This window comes from Seriola aureovittata, chromosome 19, assembly GCF_021018895.1.
Source record: "Seriola aureovittata isolate HTS-2021-v1 ecotype China chromosome 19, ASM2101889v1, whole genome shotgun sequence".
Lineage (NCBI taxonomy): Eukaryota > Metazoa > Chordata > Actinopteri > Carangiformes > Carangidae > Seriola > Seriola aureovittata.
In genome coordinates, this window is record NC_079382.1 from 6091964 (window position 1) to 6113720 (window position 21757).

Here is a 21757-nt window from a genome sequence, read left to right on the forward strand (position 1 = left end):
GATATTGACAGAGCTCCCATCAGCACACAAGGCCTGACAGAACTTTTTTTCTTCTTTTTTTTTTTTAAAGGCGCTGGAGCCCTTCAGAGAGCAGACTACACAACACCCGGTTAAGAAAGTAGTCACATCAAGCTTTGTCGGTGGCTGTGGTCACTGAGGTCGCTCCTCGCGGCTCACTGTGCTGTCAAAAGATTTGACCATGACTTGCAGCAACAGGCTGACTTTCTCTTTGCAGAATTCTATTGAGAAACTTCTGGCCATGTCTCAAGCTTTGCTCAGAGAATATTTGGAATATTTTTGTTGAATTAATGTATACAATTAATCACAATGGATATTCTGCGTCACTGAGAGCAACTGAACATTTTTTCACAGTAATAAACACAGCCAAATCATCCAGCAGAGTCTCCAGTGCCACATCAAACCAAATTAAATAAGATATATTAAATAAATAACTTCTCTCAGGACTATTAGAATAATTTTGATCCTGTCATTTATTTTCCAAGGGCATTATAGTTAACTTCCATGTATTAAGATGATTTTACAATTGGTACCTTCAGAATAGAAAATTTATTGACAAGAAATATTTCCAATGGTTATTGTAAGCTTTAAGTGCATATGGTAGATGTGTACCTGCGAACTATTCATTTTTCATAACAGACGCCCGTGAGTGTTACCAATTCATATTATTTTACTTTTTATTACTGATTTAGCCAGTGCGGAGTTGTCTCTGTTGCACCTGTGTTGCACTACAACTCAAGGCTGGAAGGAGCTGCTTGGGAAAAAAAAAAACCCCGTCACATTTCATCTCTTTATGGGCAACAGATGGTGCAAAGAATGAAAAATCAAGTTGCGGCAGGAGAAGAGATTACAGCTTTTTGTCGCAAAACCCTTGCTCAACCTTTGAGAGAAAATGCACGGCAGAGCCTGTTGCAGCACATGTGGAGAATAACTGCGGCCTGATGCAGAATGAAACTATTCAATATGACTAAATAGAAGATAAAGGATTCATTACAGGGAAATAGAAATGCGAAGATGTGGGAGGAGAGGAGGCATATGAAAAGAAAAAAAAAAAAACAATAAAGATGATTCCATTAAAAAAAAAAGTCATACAGTGTATTCCCCGGTCAGAGCGACATCTTTTTTCCACAGCTCTATCAGTCTCAAAAATTAGCTCTTGACAGGCTCCCAGAGGAGTCAGAGGCAGCATGTAGGCCAAAATATATATAAAGCTGTTCCTGCGCCTGGGGCTGGCCAAGAACCAGCAACCAGCCAGCTCCTCTTTGGCTGCATACAAATGCACAGATATGAACATGTGTGCTTACAAACAAACAAACACACACACACACACACAAACACACACACACACACACACACACACACACACATACACACACACATACACACACACACACACAAATATGGGGTTATTTACCAGCTGGAAGCCATGGGGATGTGAGTACAGTACATGTTTGTGTTTATCTGAGTGAAAGATAGAGAGTAGTCCTGACTGAGACTTTTCAGGGACAAACAATGAGTGATTAAGCGAGCCATACCTGTGTGTGTGTGTGTGTGTGTGTGTGTGTGTGTGTGTGTGTGTGTGTGTGTGTGTGTGCGCCCACACATGCATGAAAGCCTGAATGATAATCTTGACATTCATTCGTGCAGCACACACACACACACACACACACACACACACACACACACACACACACACACACACACACACACACACATTCATCATGTTCCAGACTAATTTTTGTGCAGTGGTGAGGCACACAGGACACTGGAGGACACACATCATCCATATGTTTACATCAAAGGTAAGGCTAACTATGAGGGCGGGTAGGGCACAATGCATAGGTTCTTCAAACCTGCCCCCTCCTCCAGAAAGTGAATGTTTTCATAATAATAATCTCCTAATAATGGTAGAAAAAAAAAATTATGCTACGCTAGGTAAATTAAAATCACACACTTTATTATTATACATTATGTTGTAGACTATTTTCATCTCAACTGCAAAGAACATTGTAATTGACGGTCAACGCTAGCACCGTTTTCTAAGAATATCAAATAAATATACATAGATTAAATCGTTTTTTTGACGTGCAGAACTTACAGAGGAGGTGCCCTCTCAGAAAACAGGGCAAACTCTTTGTTGCTGAGAGGCAAAAAAAAAAGAAAAGCCTTCACACAGTTTGGTGCTTATCATTTGGCTGCTTTCTAACTTGGTGGTAATAACTGAAGCTGACCAAGATGACTGTATCAGGATCTGTTTTCTCTTCTCTGGATTTTGGCAGTTGAACAGTCAGAGGAAACTGTTCAAAGACATTTTAATATGAGTAAATCAAACAGGAACTGTAAAGGTGAGAGGGACATGTTCCAACCCGTATCCACAGTGGAAGTAATGCTCTTGTAGTGACACATTTGTAAGGCTCATATTGTCACCTTGATTCTGACCTTGTGGAAGCAGAATTAGTTCTATCGGAGGAGAAGTGGGTGTCTGTTCACACGAAACCTGCGTTTGTAAGGAGTACAGTCTAGACCTTATCATATGAAAAGTACCCTTCGATAACTTCTGTTATGATTTCACACTGTATATTAAATTGACTTGACTTGTGTGCTGAACTTCTTCTACATTTTCTAACATTTTCCATGCCTAGATTAGTGAGGCTGTACCCCGGGTTTATCAGGCTAGTGTCCCTGACGAGACCTGAGCTACAGCGGAGTTCACACTGGCCCTAAGCTAAAGCCATGGCCCCATTCTGCCAGGAAAACCAATTACTTAGTGTTTCAAAGCCCTCTGAGTGCCCGAAAGGGACCCATCATTTAACCATGAGACACTCCAACTTCACTCACTGCCGGCCTTTCAGCACTGGGTCATGCTGACACGCAAATACACATGCATACAAAAGCTAAAAATCATACGAGCACCATCAAAACAGACACGGAAGTTAAAATTAGGGAGAGGGACTTATGTTGGATGGTGTTAATATAATTTACCACATAAAAATACAACAGAGGGAAAAGGAGCCATTTTTACCAGCTACCTAAAAACATCACAAACTATCAGCAACATCAACAGCAATCTACCAAGAGAGACACATTATCCTTCATGAAAATATATATAGAAACCCTTGCCAAAAGATTTCAGATCTCTCTTAACTGTATTTTCCCAATTAATTTTTAAACAGCATGGGACAGTGAGTCAGCGGCTAACAGAGTGACCTCTCAGCACCGCAGATAGGGTAAGCTTTCTATGGCTCAGTGTCTTCTTACCACCCTCACTCTCACACACACACACACACACACACACACACACACACACACACACACGCCAACAGGTAAGCTCATGCTCTCAAACACACACATACACACACACAGACACAGGTCAGGTCTGTTTTACCAGACATGGTGTCATACATTACCCTTTTACGGGAAGCCTCATTTAGCTAAAGAAGGAGCTATTCATGGTTTACACTGTGGTGTCTGTAGCTTATCAACTGTATTGGGAGGTAAAAACCTTTAACTCAAATCTTCCTTAGACCACAGCATTCGCCTTCACTATACACAATATGCTCGCTCTTTGTCTCTCTTGCTCTATCTGTCTCTGCAGGACAAGTTAATGAGTCTAATGAGAATAAAGACTGAAGGGGAGAGAGGAAAAGACGGAGAGGGAAGGAGAAAGGGGGGAAGCAATCAGATGTGGCTCTGCCCAGCCCTTGGCAATGACAAAGTGGAGCAATTATGCATGAAGGCTGTGACATTGACTGTGGCATCACCTCTTCTGCTGATCTGTTAAAAAGCAAACATACTCTATAATTCAGTAAGGCACTCACTCAGTCACACACACACACACACACACACACACAAGCGCAGACACACATCACAACCCTGCCAAACATGTTCAAGGACACAGATGATCATACTTTGACAAGTTAACACATCGCACGCGCGTGGACTCATCACTGGCTGGTCACTGGCGTGTCACAGCACAGGTCAACAGAAGGTCAGAGCGGCTCTCCGATCTCTCACCAAGTGGGTGTGTTAGCTTCAGAGAGAGGAGAGTATTCCCTTCAAGAGTCGATCACCTACTTTTAGCCTCTCGTGTCTCTCTGGACACACGGACACACGGACACACGGACACACGGACACACACACACACACACACACACACACACACACACACACACACACACACACACACACACACACACACACACACACAAAGCTTAAACCTTAACAAAGTGCATACTCAAGGCCCACCCATCATACCTCCCCCACTGCCTCACTTGATGCTCAAGCTCGTGGTGATGGTGTCATGCTTGGGAGAAATATTGATTACTCACAAGAACGAGCCTTCAGTGGCTCTGGTTTACACACTCGCTCATAAACTCAGATGTTCAGGCGTAGAAACATCCAGATGTGTATAGTGGACCCAGTAACAGGTAACAATAGGAAAAAATTGCACTGGCTTTCTTGACTGTGTTTTTGTATAATGTAAAACAAAAGGTGATTAATATGGAGGTGAATTTTGTTGTTGTTATTCAGGCGCTGTTAAAAAAAACAAACAATTAAGATTAATTACACCTCGAGTCCTATTTGTGCAGTTTGGGCCAACGTTTGGATCGGTAACAAAAGCATTGCTCTCACCATGGTAACTGCTGAGATCTTTCCAAATGGCACACCGCTAAAAATGGATCAAATGGGGCAAGAAACAGGAGCAGACCGGTTGTAAACAAACCCCCTCACAGGCCAAAGTTATTTGGAAGAGAGAAACACGATGAATTGTTAAGTTATTAACATTTAAAATGGTCATTGTTCACCTTTGACCTAGTTGCCACAGTTGCAGTTTTCTTCTGTAACAAGGAGCTATTTCACACATTTCCAATATGCTGAGCTTTGGTTTTACAACATCTTACTCGTAGATACTACACTATGTTCCAAGGTCTCAGTGATGTGCATTGTTACTATTACAGACAGAAACGATGGATATACAGCAATGCAATTCAAATAAATTTCACCTTTGTTGGAAAACAAGGTCACCAAGCTACTGTATATGTGTATGTGTATAACTACTCCTCAGCCTTAAAAGCTGAGGCTGGTGATATTTTATACTGTTGTAAATGCAGACAAATCCCATAAAAAAGACCTGGTTTTTAAAAACAGTCGACATGCTTTCATAAAAAAAAAAAAAAATTTTTAAATGGCTGAGTAATTTTATAAAACAGCGTGGTGCTGTAGTTTTCTAGCATGAAAAAGGATATTTAAAGGGATAAAACTACATTTCCTACATTTCCTATTTACCCTCTAGCAAAAAACATACCAGCAAATACACGAGGAGAGAGAGCAGCTCACTCTCATTCAGAAAGAAAAGGGAAATGACCCAACAAGACAACTGTGTATGAAACACGTCACCTCCTTCAGAATACACAAATAATTAAAGATTTATATTAATGAACCCCTCTAACTGTGCCTTAATGAATCTAATAGTACGTGATTAGATATTATTATTATTATAGCCACAACGAAACCCCCAGTGTGCTGTGAAACAAGATACACTAGGAAAAGACGCTCACAAAGACTCGCACCTGTCAGAATCTACTGTGGGGTCAAAATGTCGCAGCAGCACAGTGTGTTAACTCAGCATATTTCTGCGCAGCTGATCAGCCAATTACCAGACTAATTATTGCCTCTCGCAGATCCGTCAGACAGTGCAAGCGCAGGGTAGTGGAGATCAATAGGATGTGTTAATCCGAGCAACACACACATACACACATGCACACCACAGAAAGGGAAGGAGATGATCAAACGCTATCAAATGCCTTTGTGAGGCTCTCAGAGGACCCCCAGTCAGGCGCTGAGGCAATAGGGGTTAATGGGTGTGCTGCAATGCTTTGAGACTCGCCTACAAAAACATGCAAGTTGAATCATTATGTGCTCAGCTACACTCAAATTTTATAAACAGGAGGAAAAAGAGGAGATAAAAGAGTGAAATGATGTTTTGTTTATTTAAGGCTTGAGGGAGGGTCAGGGCTAGGACTAAAGTGGATTGTGAACAGGTAGTGCAGTGGAAGAGGGGACTGAGGGACGGGCGGAGGACGGGTAAGGGGAGTGAATATACAAAACGGCACTGAACTACAACTGAACTGGGAAAAAATGGAAGTGAGAGTAAGAGATAAAGAAAGAGCCGAAAAAAGGGACAGACATGATTAAATCATGAAACAAGAACTACTATTTTCCCATTTCACAAAGCAGCAAATAAAGTCAAAGAGGAGGAGATGGGGAGGGAGAAAAAGAAAAGTGAACTGATGACTGTCTGATAGCCAAATAAGAGAAATGAGGGAGGTGAGTGTGTGACGAATGGGTGAGGGGGAGGGGGTGACAAGAGATTGAAGGGGAGAGAAAGGACAGGGGGATGAAAGAGAGGACAGAGAGGCTGAAATAGTAAGAGGGACTTCAGGGCGGAGAAAAAGGAAGAGAAATCTGGAGTGACAGCAACAAAGAAAATACTAAGATAATCAAGAGAAAACCAGTCGGTACAAGGTGAGAACATAAGAGACAGAAGGAGCTGAAGCATCTCCATCGACTGAGGTCTAAAAAATGAATAAACACCAGAGCCTTGTAGCAGAGTCCTTGTACATTTGTTGTGACAGCACCAGGGATGTAGCTACCATCGAGGACACTGAGGTCATGTCCTCTTTATTTGTGTGTGTGAGTTTGGATAGTATTTTTTATACTGCACTTAAAAACTTACCAAATGGTGGGTATTTTCGAGTTGGAGTCCAACTTCAATATACTTAAATTTGACCACATTTAAGCCAACAGCGAGAGTATCGATATCAGCGTCTATACAAAGCCTTCATTTGAGGAAAAAGGGTTTGACCCATTTTTACATTTAATGAAATACATCTAACAGTGTTTATAAAAACACTCTACAATTTAGTGCCTGACGAGCTTGTGACGGCTGTGGTGTGCAGGTAGAGTGGATCGTGCACTAATCGGTTGGTGGTTCCATTCCGGGCTCCCTCCCTCACTCTGCCTGTGGAAATGTCCTTTGGGCAAGATGCTGAACCCTGAATTACCCAAGATGTATTATCAGTGTGTGTGTATGTTAGAAAAGCGCAGTATGCATAGAAGATGTGCTGTATGAATGTGTATGTGAATGGGTGACTACAGTGGCCTGTAGTGTGAAGCGCTTTGTAAAGTGCAGTCCATTCACCAAAACTGGATTTCTGAGGTCAAAAGGGTTGGATGATAATATATCAGCATATTTCTATTTATTTATTTTAAACACAATAAAAATATACCATATAATGGGGACACTGTCAGACAATTACACACTGATACCTATATATCTGCAATATGCTAATATCATCCCATCACTCTGGCCATGTTAGAGTTCGAATAGTTTCCTGATGTAATTCTAAATGAGGAGAAAATGTCTGACTTAAAAAACATGTTTAAAAAGCCTGAGAATCTGATCAAGCAATGCCCAGTTCTGATGCTTGACACATTTCCGTACGCTACAGATGCATTTTGATCAGCACTCATGATTTAGATTCAAAAGCCAGCTCTACAAAACTTTATATTTCTCGAGCAGAGAGTTATTCCTGGCAGTTTTGAGAAGGCTTTGAAACAATTTTAAATCTAATTTAGAGAAAATATAATTCAAGAGTTAATGTCATAAATAAAATATGAAAGGAGGTGGGGCACAGTAGACTATTTTTTAAACCATGGCTATGGCCCTGCACACCACATTATACACAGCATCTCTGCAGCAGCTACATCTATGTTATTAGCAAACAAAGTAAAACAGTTTGTGTCAAAGAAGGCAGTTTGTGTATTAAACACAAAAAACAACCACAACTAATTACAGACCCACAACATGCAGTACATATTTTCTCTCTCTCAAAGCCCAACCAGCACAAGACTGCACACATGGCTGGATCCTTTCAACACACAAGCGCAAACACACACACACACACACATACAAGCACACGGTGAGTGCAGCATTGGGAGCTGATCAGGGCTTGATTATCTTCCCTCAGTGCAGCGCACCCTAAGCAGAACCAAATCGGATGACTTCATTAGCATATCATCTGCATAATGGCTCTGCCAGAGCAAGGGCATTTGCCTGCTACGTGGCTCCTACCATGTCTCATTCTGAAGAGGGGAGTGTGCGGGGGTGAGGGTTAGAGATTCTCTTCAATTTTGGTTATAACTAAGCAAATGCTGGGCTCTTTGAAGTCACATGACGGCCTCAGACATCTCAACTGACCAGTTAATTGAGGGCATGGTAAAAAAAAAAAAAAAAAAAAAGAAGAAATTCAACTGAAGATAATTTCTCTCTATTGTGCACAATCACTGGAGTTTCCTCGCTGATATATCCAATTATAACCCTTTCTGCTGCAAATTAAAGTATGAACAAGTGGGCACGGATGTTTGTTCAGAGAATATTAATTGCATGAATATTTCTATTTTAGCATTCTGAGCATTTTCTCTTTTGCAAATTACCTGGGGAATGTTTGGTTAAATAAAAGGCTTATAGAAACATGTGAAGTATAGGAATAAGAGTAATATAAAACCCTTAAAAGAAATTATCAATATAAATACTGTCATCTTAGCCTGATCACACAAAAGACCACAAGGTCCTCACCTGTCTCACATTTTCCTCTTCAGTTCTTCTCAGGGTTAAAGCTATGCAATGTTATCAAGGCTCTTGGAATATTCATTCCCTTCGAATGGTGTACCATGGTTTCCATTCCTCACCTTACAAAAGTCTGCCCTTGGTCTCTGTTGAAGAATGGCTCTTTCTTTTTTCACCTTTTTTAACATTTCATATCACTTACTTTGTAAGTCTAATGTTAATAGAAGTCACGGCCATTTTTTCCATTAGTTCTGCTTCTTTTTCTTTTAATAGGTATTCACCAGCTTCATCATGGTCCTAGGTCAAAATTTCACCAACTTAGATGAAAAAGATATCTTTTTGGAAATAAGACGGCACCTTTTTGTAGCCATCAGTGTCAGGATGTTCGAATAGCAGACACGTCGGATGAGGACTACACTTCAACACACGCAAACGTTCACACAGACACATGTACGAATAACTTGAGAAAAAAGCAGCCACATCCTGTCAGACGAGAGCGCTGCCAAGCAATGGCAGACTCCACAGATGTGAAAGCTGCGGAGGTTGCTATGTCATCGATGGGAAAAGAAAGAGAAGCATGAAAAGGAAGAAAGAAAGAAAGAAAAAAAAACAAACGCTTGTAATGCGGCGCAGTGACGTCGCACATACGTGTGGGCCACATATGTGTATAGCCTCAGCCTCCACTTTAATAATCCATTGTCAGGCCTGTACAAAGAAGTGAATCAACAAGTAACAAGTATCTAACATAGTAAAGAAAGCCTGAAGAATCTCAAATCTTGACATATTTCTCTCATCTTTTTTCAACATAGCAGTTACTGTGTGGAGCTGAGGTTTTACAACATTATTACCATCGTGGTTTTTTTTTTTTGCGAGTGCGAGTCCAGTCTGCTGCAACATAGAAAAAGCACAGTCAAACTAAAAACTTGAAGGCACATATATCCATATAAATATATATATAGAAAAAGGTATGCACAAAAAAGATTCTGAAAGTGAAGGCAACGCTGCTTCATTTATGGGCAAGCTAACTTCTAAACTATTAGCTAGCCACATTAAAACACACCCTGAAACACTGCTTGCAAGTGCGTTCACAAAATGCTTTCGATATAATGGATTTCATTTTTGTTCTTGTCTTTCTTTTCTCTTTTGATAACTAGATTTTACTTTTTTTTTTTAAGTATATTTTTTTGGGCTTTTCTATGCCTTTATTTGACAGTCCAGTAGAGAGAGACAGGAAATGGGGAGTCAGAGAGAGGGGGAATGACATGCAGCAAAGGCCGTCCGATGCGGGACTCTAGCCGGGGCCGACTGCAGCGAGGACTGTAGCCTCTACACATGGGGCGCCTGCTTAGACCACTACGCCACACGACGCCCCAGATTTTACTTTTAAAAAACTTTTCCCAGGTTTCGGGGCCCCTCTCCATGTTGGAGCTCTGGGTATTTACATCCACTATTCCCCTCACAACGATGCCCCTGAAGCCCAGATACTAAAGTAAGGGATTTAAGTAAGTAACTAGAAAAGAACTTAGGTGCTAAACTCCCCCATAAGTATTCATGGTGATCAGACGTGAACAGACGTCATGATAATATAAATGTACAAAATTCAGCCAGTCTCCCGACTACTGAGTTGAGGCCATTAAATATTAAATCTTACTACAGCAATGTCAAATGTCATCTCATTTTGTAAGATTCCTCAGAGTTAATATGTGCTCAGACCTAAATTTGGTTGTACAACCAAAATGTTACACGGATTCAAATGTCAAATAAGCCACACTTTACCTAATAGTTACGGGAAAATGGTGCAGAAAGTCAAAACGACAATTGAATTTTTTTTCTGAAGGTCATGAGATGTTGGCGCAAAATTTTGCAACCGCAGCCTGGACGGACAGAAACATGTTGGAGCAAGGAATCAAAATGTAAGACTCAAGGGGGGAAATGTGTTGCTGTGCTTCACATTCACAGAGTTGTCTGCCAAAATGTGCTGTTGTAAATCTCACCATTGCAGCACTATTCACATCTGTCTTTGCCCACTGCAAAGAAAATGTTTCACCAAACTTTACAGAAGCCTTTAATGTAGTTTCTGGGATATCATACTAGCTAACAGACAAACAGACACAGAGACAAATTGGATTGAAATCATCACATCCTTGGCCAGAGGTTGCAAAACAGAGGCCAAAGAGGACAAATTAAATAAAGACGAAACAGAGACGGAGGAGAGGAAGAGCGAAAGAGGCAGTGTGCTCTGACAGTGGCTCCTGCGTTTCTTACGATTCTGCTGCCATGTTTGTTTACTTTCTCCCTGGTGTGAACATCTATGCATGGCTGCAGCCATCACATCTACACATGTCACCCCTCTGCACAATCACACAAACACTCTGCACAAACACACGCTGCTTCCACATATTCCTAAGCCTCTCTGCGCTCATACTTAAGACTCTCACAATACAGCCCTTCAAGCCACATCTTAACCTAGTTCTTCGTATAAATCCTACTCATAAGGTCTCAGGCACTTCACAAACAATGCACAGCATCCCTGAGTTTTCAGCCAAATGTGATCACTCAGTGTACTACTACTCCCGCAAGAAAACCTTGTCTCATTTTGCTAATTTTTTTTTCGATTTGAAATGAGAGTGTGTTTGACACATATATCTGACTAGTGAGCGATGAAAACATGTTTTTAATTGCAACACTGGGTGGTCATTAAATTAACAGACTTTGAAGCTGGAGTAAGAATGCTATGACTTGCATCTGTGACAATGCAGATGTACATTTATGTAACGTTTCAACGGATCGTCTTTTTGCTGCTGTGTGTGAACGGTGCATATTTTATGTTTGCCCAGCAGCAAGGCCAATAATGATCGCTCAAATATTTCATGGAAGCATATTAAATATTTTGTTGAGGATGTGACTTAACCAAGAGCAATATTCTTTGGGTGGTAAGTAGCAACGAAAATAAAGATGGACAAATATGTCAGTTACATATTCACATGTTCCCTATCTCTCTCTCTCTTTTCTCTTCCTCTTCCTCTCTGTCGCTGTTGCGTAACCACTGACGCACTCATGATCCGTGAAAAAGTGGGAATCAGTTTTGCTCGGTTGATCCCAGAGGTCAGCAAAAGAGAGAGAGAGAGAGAGAGAGAGAGAGAGAGAGAGAGAGAGAGAGAGAGAGAGAGAGAGAGAGAGCAGAGGGAGAGGAGTTAAGAGAGCACAAGGCCAGAAGAGAGTGGAAAGGAAAATGAAGGGAGAGATGACCAATCGTCAGGCTGGCATCAGTGAGCTGGTGTCTGGGTAAGAATTGTGCAATGTGGCTGATAATGTTTTAGGGAACTGGAGACACAGGAAATGGCTCAGAGAAAGGGGATAAGACAGGGCAGGACATGACATGGGAGAGAATAATGTAAACTAAATGGAAAACAAAAAGCTAAGTAACAGAAAGGAACAAGAGTGTGGGGGGAAAAAGATCAAAGAGACACAACGTAGAAGCAGGGAAATGGGAAAACATGTAAAGGAAATTAGAAGAGAAGAGACAATCGATTCCTCTCACAGATTCTAGTGATAAATGTAATGAAACCAGTGCAAAACCTACTTTATTCCTCTATAATAAAGCTTTGAAACACAAACAGAATTGTTTGTTGCCTCCACTTTTCAAGCACAATTCAGACTCTGGCTTCTATGAAGTGGAAGGGGGACTGCAGGAGGGAAACCCACACGTGCAGAGGAGGAGGTCTGTGTTTACAGCTCATATTTTCTGACTACTTGAGGAGCAGCCGGTCAGCGCTGAAATCAATTTGACCAATGCCCTCAATTTTTTAGCAACTTTGAAATCCACCTCAAGGATTGTGGTGTAGTTTCAGACTGAGTAATGAGGAGAGGCAAAGTTAAACTCAATTTCAGGGTGAGCGTCTGGCCATTAATAGCCGTTTATCAACAGCACGGCCAAAGCGCGCCAAGGCCAATAAGTGCCAGCTGGTGCTCTGAATCCCAACGTCTGAGGCATAACAGGAAAACCCGTTTTCATTGCCTCTGTGACACTGCATGGATGCAAACAAACCAAACCTCTGGTGACACAGTGCCTATCTCCATCTCATGCATTACAAAGGACATGAAAGGAAAAATGCCTCATTTTCCAGCATGCAATCATGTGTCAGTAGGTTAAAGACTGTGTTAAGGGGAGAGAGAGTTGCTGAGCAAATGTTCCCTCCTTATTTTTATTCTTTTGAACAGCAAAACAGCAGTGAATCAATTCAGCAACAATTCGTTTATGTTTCTTTTGTCATGTGCAGTAATAGCCTTCGCAGCTGTCAGCACCTTAGCCGTCACCGAGTTAACAGATTGTTCACCCGTTGACGTCTGACTGAACTCGACAAGATGGTGAAACACAATGGTGCATTAAAGGTACCCCCCTTTGCCACAAGTAGCGCTATGGAGTAATGGTCTGACGAGATGGCTACAGTTTTATTTGTCTGTTGTGCATGAGATGAGGTTGCACACCCGTAAGTTGCAACGACATGATAACAAAGCAGGCGACTACAAGCTAGCAAACTTGGATGGAACAAATACCGGTTTTACAAATTTACAAAAATGGTTTTGAGGAAAATCACTCAATATGTTTCAATGGAGTTTTGGGGGAAAAAAATTTATGTAAACTTTCTCTACAAGAAAACTCTGCAGTGTACTTGCACACTACACCAATTTAGCTTGTTGTTGTTTTTAAGAAAGGACAAAAAAAAAATTTGTAGCTGAATCAGATATATTCCACACATTCTTCTACCTTGTCAAAACCAGGCACCTAGATTACCCACAATGCAACTTGTAGACTGGACAGTTTGGTCAGAGTTCCAAGTGCGTTATTCTAGTAGTGGCTAATGTAGCCTCAAGATGCTAGTCTCAAGGAGCAAGGAGGAGCAGGTTACAGAGGTCTGGTGTGCTCTCTTCTTTCTAACTCCAAACCCAAAATTTCTTTTCAGTGTCAACCAACACTGACTCAGGTGACAGCACTTGAGGCAATTTGTCAGAGTTTGCAAAGCTCCCTCTGGAGCCACAGAATGTTTTATGCAGCTTTTTTTCCCCCACATATGCAGTAACTTTCTCTACCAGACCTTTAAAAAGGCTTTAATGTGTAAAATTTGTACAGCTCCTATATCAACAAAATAACATAAGGGTCACTGCACATGTGCAACTGAACACAATGAAAATCCAAAATCATTATCTGTAATCTTACTTACTTTTTGTCCAATCTGTGGCACTGTGTACAACAAGGAAGAACTCTGTTCACTTCAAACGAAAGATCTCAAGTTAGTGAGTGAGTCACTTAAGTGCTGTGCACACAGGCAGCGTGTGGCTGACATCAACCCACCAGCACCTCATCATTTCATGCATAAGCTCACAAACAGACAGCACTGTGATACATCATTACCGGTTGATAGGGGTCAATACATCATTATATGCCACTGGCCAATTTCCAAGTATTGACACACTTTATTTCCCTGAAAAAGCAGCAGATAAATTATATTTACTGTCCAGAACGGCATAACAAATAAGGCAAAACTATGTAACGCTGTGCACCAAAACATAATTTTTCTATTTTTATATGATCTCCATTTTTTGAGGGAGAGAGTATATTGGTTGACTATTACCTGAAACTACTGTGTAACACTGCAAAAAAGGCACTGTGAACTCCTAAAAAGTCACTGTGATATCTCTGACTCAGTAGTGGCAAAGTCCAGTGAACTAACCAAAGAAAAAGCTCTGAAGAGAATGGACAGAGCTGAACATAAATCCCACTGAAGCCTGGCAGCATCTGTGGACAGGCAGTAAGCACCAGCATAGTGCTCCCATCTTGAGCCTGACTGTGATGTGAGGCTCATGAATGTCCACAGTATTTTTGAACTGGAGAAACACAGGAAAGGAGGCGAGAGAAAGTGAGAAAGGCTAACTAGAATACTGAGGCCGACAGAGATGAATAGGGTGGGACAAAGGCAGAGAGGGAGAGTGAGAGAGATGGAGCCAGAGTCAGAGGAGAGGTGACAGGCAGGGAGAGAATATACAGAGATGGAGGGAGGGGAGGGGGAGAGACGGAAACAGAGCGTGTGACAGAGGCAGAAAGCAAAAATCTTGTCTGTGTGAACTTTGCGGCAGGACTTTGAGGGGATAATTAGGGAGAGTGACTCCAGAAGCGGAGAATAAGTTCTCAGTCCTAAGCCTTCATGCAGAGGGATTAGGCTCGAGCTGAACTCCTCACTCCTCCTCTCTCCCTCCCTCCAAGCACTCTAACTGTTCTCTAAAGTGGACTCGCCCCCATTGCCAAGTTATGTCCGAAGCAACTATAGCAGTGCTCTCTCTCTGTCCACCCCTGGAGACCAAACAGTTTCATTACAGAGTGAGCCATTTCTGTATCATCTCCAGCACAAGGAGCAAGTACACTTATAAAAAACAACATGCACACTGTAATTCTCTTCATTACCCAGCAACATATTATTATCATATACAGCATATTTCATCATGATACTCATATTAGGATGAGGCCATGTTAACAAGGTTTTGAATTAACTCCAGATTTCATTATTGCAAGGTGCAACATATATTTGGACTCTCCTCATTGTGTGTTTGCATTCAAGTTAAATTCTCTCAGGGGTTTTTTTTTTTTATTATTGCATCTGTCAGAAAGAAGACCAGGTGATAAAATGGAAACATTTTGATATTTTTTGTGTTCAGAGGAAAGCTATTCGGCGACGCCGGCAACGAGACCCGCAGGCTGTAACACAGAGTTTCACCTCTGACCTTGGGCTTCACTGTCAAATCCCGGTGAACACCATCCAGGTGTCAAAAGAAAGCACATCACTGATGGGAGATAGGGGAGAAAATAATTATCACAAGTCAGTGAGTGCAAAATGGGTCTTCATGTAGAGGACAATATGGTCTGAGCATGTTTTGCTTTTTTTGCTTGTGCTATGTTAGCACAAAATATGCTAAGGAAGTGCTTTTGATCAATGCTTTGCAAGCAGGTCCAAGCAGCAGATCTAAGTGGGTTGTGATACTTTGAGAAAAGTGTACTTCAGGTAGGAAGCTCAGTAAACTGTCAAATCAAAAACTGCTATAATCAAAATAAGTACAAATACAGACATGGCCAAAATTATAGGTACCCTTCCACCTATGAAGAATAACCGTTGAAACTGACAGGAGTAATTGGCATCCACTATTCACTATTCTCTATTCCATACGTAATAGATCAGACACACTGGTTTTGATTTTCAGTGTAATATATGATTTTAAATAATTAAACAAATGGAAATGTCATGAACAAATATATTGGGTCCCTTAAGCTAATAAAACACATCCTTTGAGGCAATCACTGCAATCAAACACTTTTTGTAGCTCTTAATGAGACGTCTACACTTCCCAGCTGATAGTTTGGCTGAACTCTTCCTCAGCAAACTGCTCCACTTCTCTCGGCTTTGATAGGTGCCTTCTCCCAACTGCGAGTTTCAGCTCTTTCCACAGATGTTCAACTGGATTAAGACCATAACTCACAGCAGGCCACTTTAGAACTGTCCAATATTTTCTTCTCATCCATTCCTGGCTCCTTTTTAAATGTATGTTTTGGGTTATTATCGTCTTGGACGAACCATGACCTGAAACTGAGACAGAGCTCTCTGACACTGGGCAGTGTATGTTTAACTTTAGAATGCTTTGATGATCGCCTAATTTCATTTTGCCAGGCACAGATTCAAGCCCCCCTGTTCCAGATGCTGCAAAGCAACCCCACAACATAACTCAACCTCCTTCGTGTTTCACACTGGGGATGGAGTTCTTTTCTTGGAAAGCTTAATTTTTCCCTCTGTGAACATGGAACTAATGTGACTTACAGAATAGCTCTATTTTAATATACTGTATATGTCCAATGCTTCTCCCAGAAACATGATGACTGAAACATATATTGCAAGCAAACTCCAGTCAGATGTGTTGGGTTTCTCTTCTTCCATGGAGCCCAGAAAGCGATGTACAGTGCTTCCAGAGACTGTCGTTCCAGGATCTTGGAGGTCAGCATGTATCTGTTTTGAAGTTGTCCTTGGTTCTTTTTCTGCCGTTCAAACTATCCTTCTGTTCAATCTGGGGTCAGTTTTCCTCTTGCAACCTCCTTGAGGGAGGTTACGGTCTATGGCTACGGTCCCATGAACCTGAAACATTTTCATAATATGAGCAACTGTGGTCAGAGGAACATGAAGCTGCTCAGACGCCGTCTTTCAGCCATTACTTAAACCACGCTTGGCAGTCATTTTTCACCGTGTGAATGCAAGCCCTCGTGGCCAGATCTCATTATCCAGATGACTTATTTAGATCAGCTGTAAGTCAGGTTTTTGATTTGTATTTGGGCTCACATGAACATTGACAGCTCAGTTAATTAAATCATTCAATTCGCAACGAGACGAACATGAGTGATCTCAATTACATTTTCTTAATTGTATATGCTTAAAACATGACAGCTCAACCACTACAACCTGAAAATAGGATATTATATGTGCAGTTCAATAAGCTAAACATATCTGCAGGTTGAAGTGCCGCGTGTTACTAACTGGAGCAATGTTGCTAACTGGAGCACAGTCCCTGGTCCACTGCCATGGCTTCTAAAAAGTTTGCTACATCGTCACAGCTATGCATCAAAGAAAGTTGCATCTCTGAGCCAAGAACAATCGGGACCTCTCTGACTGCGAGGGACTATAACTTTCTGGATGGATGGCTCAGGGTACATGCGGCATCGGCCCCAGATTTGAGTACAGGGATGACAAGGTGCTCCATATTTTTCATTAGAAATATGTGCCCTCACAACACTGACATGCTCCCCTGGTCCCTTCATCTGCAGCACTCCATCCTTTCCCGTTCTATCTTTCTCTCCTTCTTTCGCCTTCAGCCCCCTCCCCCCGCTCTCTCTAGCTTCTCCCCTCGGGTCTATTCTCTAGTCTCTTCTCCCCAGCCTCCCACTTACCGTGCCCTCTGACCACTGTGCCATTTACAGTACATATACACAACCGCAGAGACATGAATGTAATAGCACAGGGACTCGCTGTAAGGCATATCCTCATTTTACACATCAGGATCTCAGTATTTCACAATAAAAAGTCATATAATAAGTTGCGTAAAATGAAAACTGCCTTGTCTGAGTGCTTTAAAATGATCTTTTATACCTCTAATGGTAATTAAGTGATTTTTGATTAAGTAGCTGCAATTCTGAAAACATTATTAATAATATTAAGATAGTTATTCCTTTCCACACAAAACTCTGGAGCCCACCCAGGGATCATTGCAGGGTTAATGTAGATAGAGACACTCATTCACACTTTTAATGACATATGCGTAATTTAAAGTCCCCAGTCCATCTGATTTGCATGTTGGAGGAAACTGAAACACCCAGACGAAACCCCCACGGACTCCACATATTAAGGACCACAGTCATGCATCAAACCTGGGTCCCTCTTGTCGTGTTATGCAACAACACTAACAACCAAACCACTGTGGGACCTCTCACCACACACTGAACGGCCCACTGCTACCTGATATGCTGAAGTGATACAAGTGTAAGGGAATTCTGTTTTTGGTTTGCCCCATCCACGGGGAGAAAACAGTGCAGGGTCTGATACAGTGGTAATTTTAATCTCATTGAGATCACATTTCAGTTCAAAAGACAGAAAATACACAGCTTTCCATTACCTCATATCAATCACGATAGATGATCATACAGTAACTGACTGTTCTCTAAGCCCTTCCCCAGAACAGCAACTGTCCAATCATAGCTTAGCAACTGTAACTAGGCATGACAAGCCTGTCAACCTTTGGATTTCTGCACTTCAAGACACAGGGTGCATGAGGCTGCAGTAAGACCTAAACTCTGCATCCAAAGAGTTGGGAGCGTGAGTCTTTTTTTTTAGCATTTACAACAAAAACCAAAAATATAATTGTAAGAAATGGATTCAAAAGTATGTTTTTCTGCTCCGATATAAGCTGCAAAATGTTAGCATGTCTGGCTAACTAGTGTAGTAGCCGAGCGTTACTTCCAAAGCCAAGGGGCACATCACACTATCTTAGTTTGTGCGATTATGGGTTATAGGAAAAAAAAACTCTTCCACGAGTAGCACCTTCACTGTGTGTACTAATTAACCAGTTAGAGCTGATAAATCTGCCAGGGACAGCTGCAAGTAAAATGAACAGCTGCAGGCTTAAAATGAGAAACCTGCTTTTGTCTACCTGTCTGCAATTATGGAACCATTGTTTCGAAAATGACTGACAATTTAGAGTGATGAGGCTGCCCCCTCTTAACATTGTAAACAAAAAGCCTGACAGGCATAGCAACAGTAACCAAGAGGGACGGGCACATTCAGTTGTTCAAAACTGTGAACATAGATGACTCACACATACCATTGTAGTCGGTTCTTTTGTGACCACGTTTCAGTCAAAAGTCAGACAATACACAATTTGTCTTAAACTGATATCAGTCAGGATCATAATTCACAGGCACACGCATACACACACACACACACACACACACACACACAACATGCATGACCACACACAACTACAGAGTGTATCACGTGGCTTTGATAAATGAATAATGAGGATATTCTCTGCACAACGGCAACACAGAGGCCACTGCTATGACCTTATTCAAATGAAGCCAAAATATCAGATGAAATTCACCGATCAGCTCCTTTGCAACAGACACAGAAACTGTCACGTCCAATTAAGCACTTAGAGAGAGACAGACACACACACATACACACACACACACACACACCCCCAAACACATGTACGCCTCATCTTCACACAGACAGTCCATCCGTCAGTGTTGTGCGAGTTCACACCTCCCAACAGCTAGCTCAAAGTTCAGTTCACACAAAATAAACTCAACCAGTTCATGCTCATACTGGTTCCTTAACTGCAAATTGATACATTCACTTCACCATTCACAAAGAACACGAGCATATTCAATGATCGCACTCATTTAGCACGTTCTCGCACAGCGCTGTCCAAGTTTAATATTAACTGTTTGCAAAGACACTGAATAATTCAAACTACGACTAACATCATTTTAAATTTAACAGTGATAATCATGTGAAAATCTCCAGTCTCCAGTACTGACACCATATTTCTCTCCATTTCAACTCATCTCCCTGCTCACTCACTCATCCTTCATGCAACAGTAAATACGGGCACTCGTTAGCTGGAGAGCATCGAGCGCCATGATTTTCCCTTTTTCCCTCAAACACACAGATGAGCACATGCCCACTGTTAATGAACAGACATAATGAATGATTAACCAGTAGCAGCCCAAGCACAAATTCCACACACACGCATGCACACGTACACACACGCACACGTACGCACACGCACACGTACGCACACACACACACACACACACACACACACACACACACACACACACACACACACACACACACACACACAGCTCTTGCAGTGCAAACAAGAGTACAGTAAGGAAAAAAGGGATTTCTGTACCTTTGTTTCTACCTACAGTTTTGGACAGGAGAAAGGATCCGTAGAGATAAAACAGGGAAGAGTGTCATCCCGCGCAGAGCATCAGAGAAAGACAGCAAAAAGTGGGGATAAGCTATTGTTAGTCTACCATAAGCCTGTACACTGCCAACTGACAATTTCATGCAAAATGTTGACAATCATGCAAATGGTGGGGAAATGAGAGAAGCGAGCGTGGGCAGCAGACAACTGACACTTCACAATTTTAGCGTTCTCTGTTTTCTTTATCTTTTGCTGAACTGCGTCTCCACACTGAGGTCAGAGGCAGTGATCAAAATTTATCGGTACATCATCTGAAAAGAAGTGGCACTGGAAGCTTGGTAACTTGCAGTGGCGACCTTCCATTGTGGCCAGTTGTGTTTGCGGCAAAATGGTAATGAAGACGAGCGCTCTGTTGACCTCCCTTGTTACTCGGGAGACGAAAGAGAAGGCTATGAAGAAAAGCTTTACAGCACAGTTAATATAATCGCTTTCTCAATTTTGGACTCTCCAGTTATCTCCGTCACCTTAAAAGGTCAGTGCTGTCCAGACGGTTTGCAACTGCTTGGCGAGTACGGAGTTGAACTATATGCGAAAGTATATCGGGAATTTATGTTTCCATGCAAATCCAAAGATCTTGCCAATTTCACGGCTCTAAATGCTGGTGTGACAGAACCCTAACACAGTTCTAAATGAACCTTAAGGTGAGTTTATTTTCTTTACTGCTGTTTCCAAGGTCAAGAATGAACATAAAATAATTGGTTTTGAAATTACCTGCTCATGATAATAACAGTATGGTTTATTGTAGTTATGGAAAATAAAATACGGTTAAAGTATAATTAAGGTTAGGCAACTAAAACACTTGTACTATATCTAACCATGACAATTTTTCCTCCTCTTTATCTCCCATACCAATTCTTGTCTTCTTCCTAAGCTGTCTCCCCAAATTCCAGTGATTTCCCGATCCACCCTCCTGCTCCCCTGCTTTTCATCCTCCCTCCCTCACGCCTCCGCTACCCCATCACTGCAGAGGTCGAGTAGGAACAGTGGAGTGTGTCACTGCATGTTAGCTGTGGAACTGAAAACAGTCCACAATTATGTAATACACAGAAACCTGGGTGAAACGAGGGTGAGGAGACACAGAAGCATAGAGAGAGAGGGAGGGAGGGAGAGAGAGAGAGAGATAGAGAGAGAGAGAGGGAGAGAGAGAGAGAGAGAGAGAGATGAAGGTGAGATGAGGAACATGCCATGCCGCCATGCACCCTTCCCCACCAACACACACATAGACCCACACAAACCCTCCCACTTCTCTGCAGCAACAATGAAAGCACAGCAACACACAAATGCACATGGACAGGTAGTGAAGGCACACAGCGCAAAATGACGCCCCAAAACCAAGCTAGGCGGTGAGTGAACACAAAAAAAAAAAACAATAGAGATCTACAAAGAAAAAGAAGAGAGTACCTTGCTCTGCCTTCAGGTGTGCGAGGCCTTGAAGAGAAAAATCAAACAGACAGGAACAGAGAGAAAATTTGAGGAACAACAGCACACCAATACTACACTTGTATTGCCATTATGCATGCTTTGCAT

The 21757-nt window shown here is 41.8% G+C and overlaps 1 protein-coding gene across 8 annotated transcripts in view; it reads right to left on the reverse strand.

Annotated features, from left to right (window-relative positions):
* LOC130187347 (neurexin-3b) overlaps positions 1 to 21757 on the reverse strand; it is a 283686-nt gene that overhangs the window by 250989 nt on the left and 10940 nt on the right. For all 8 annotated transcript variants that reach the window (XR_008830443.1, XR_008830442.1, XM_056404857.1 and 5 more), the window contains exon 4: positions 21632 to 21658. Coding sequence is in view for 6 of the 8 variants with exons in the window: in XM_056404857.1 (XP_056260832.1) it covers positions 21632 to 21658 (27 nt within the window). In the remaining 2 variants the exon portion in view is untranslated. The remainder of the gene's footprint in view (positions 1 to 21631; positions 21659 to 21757) is intronic.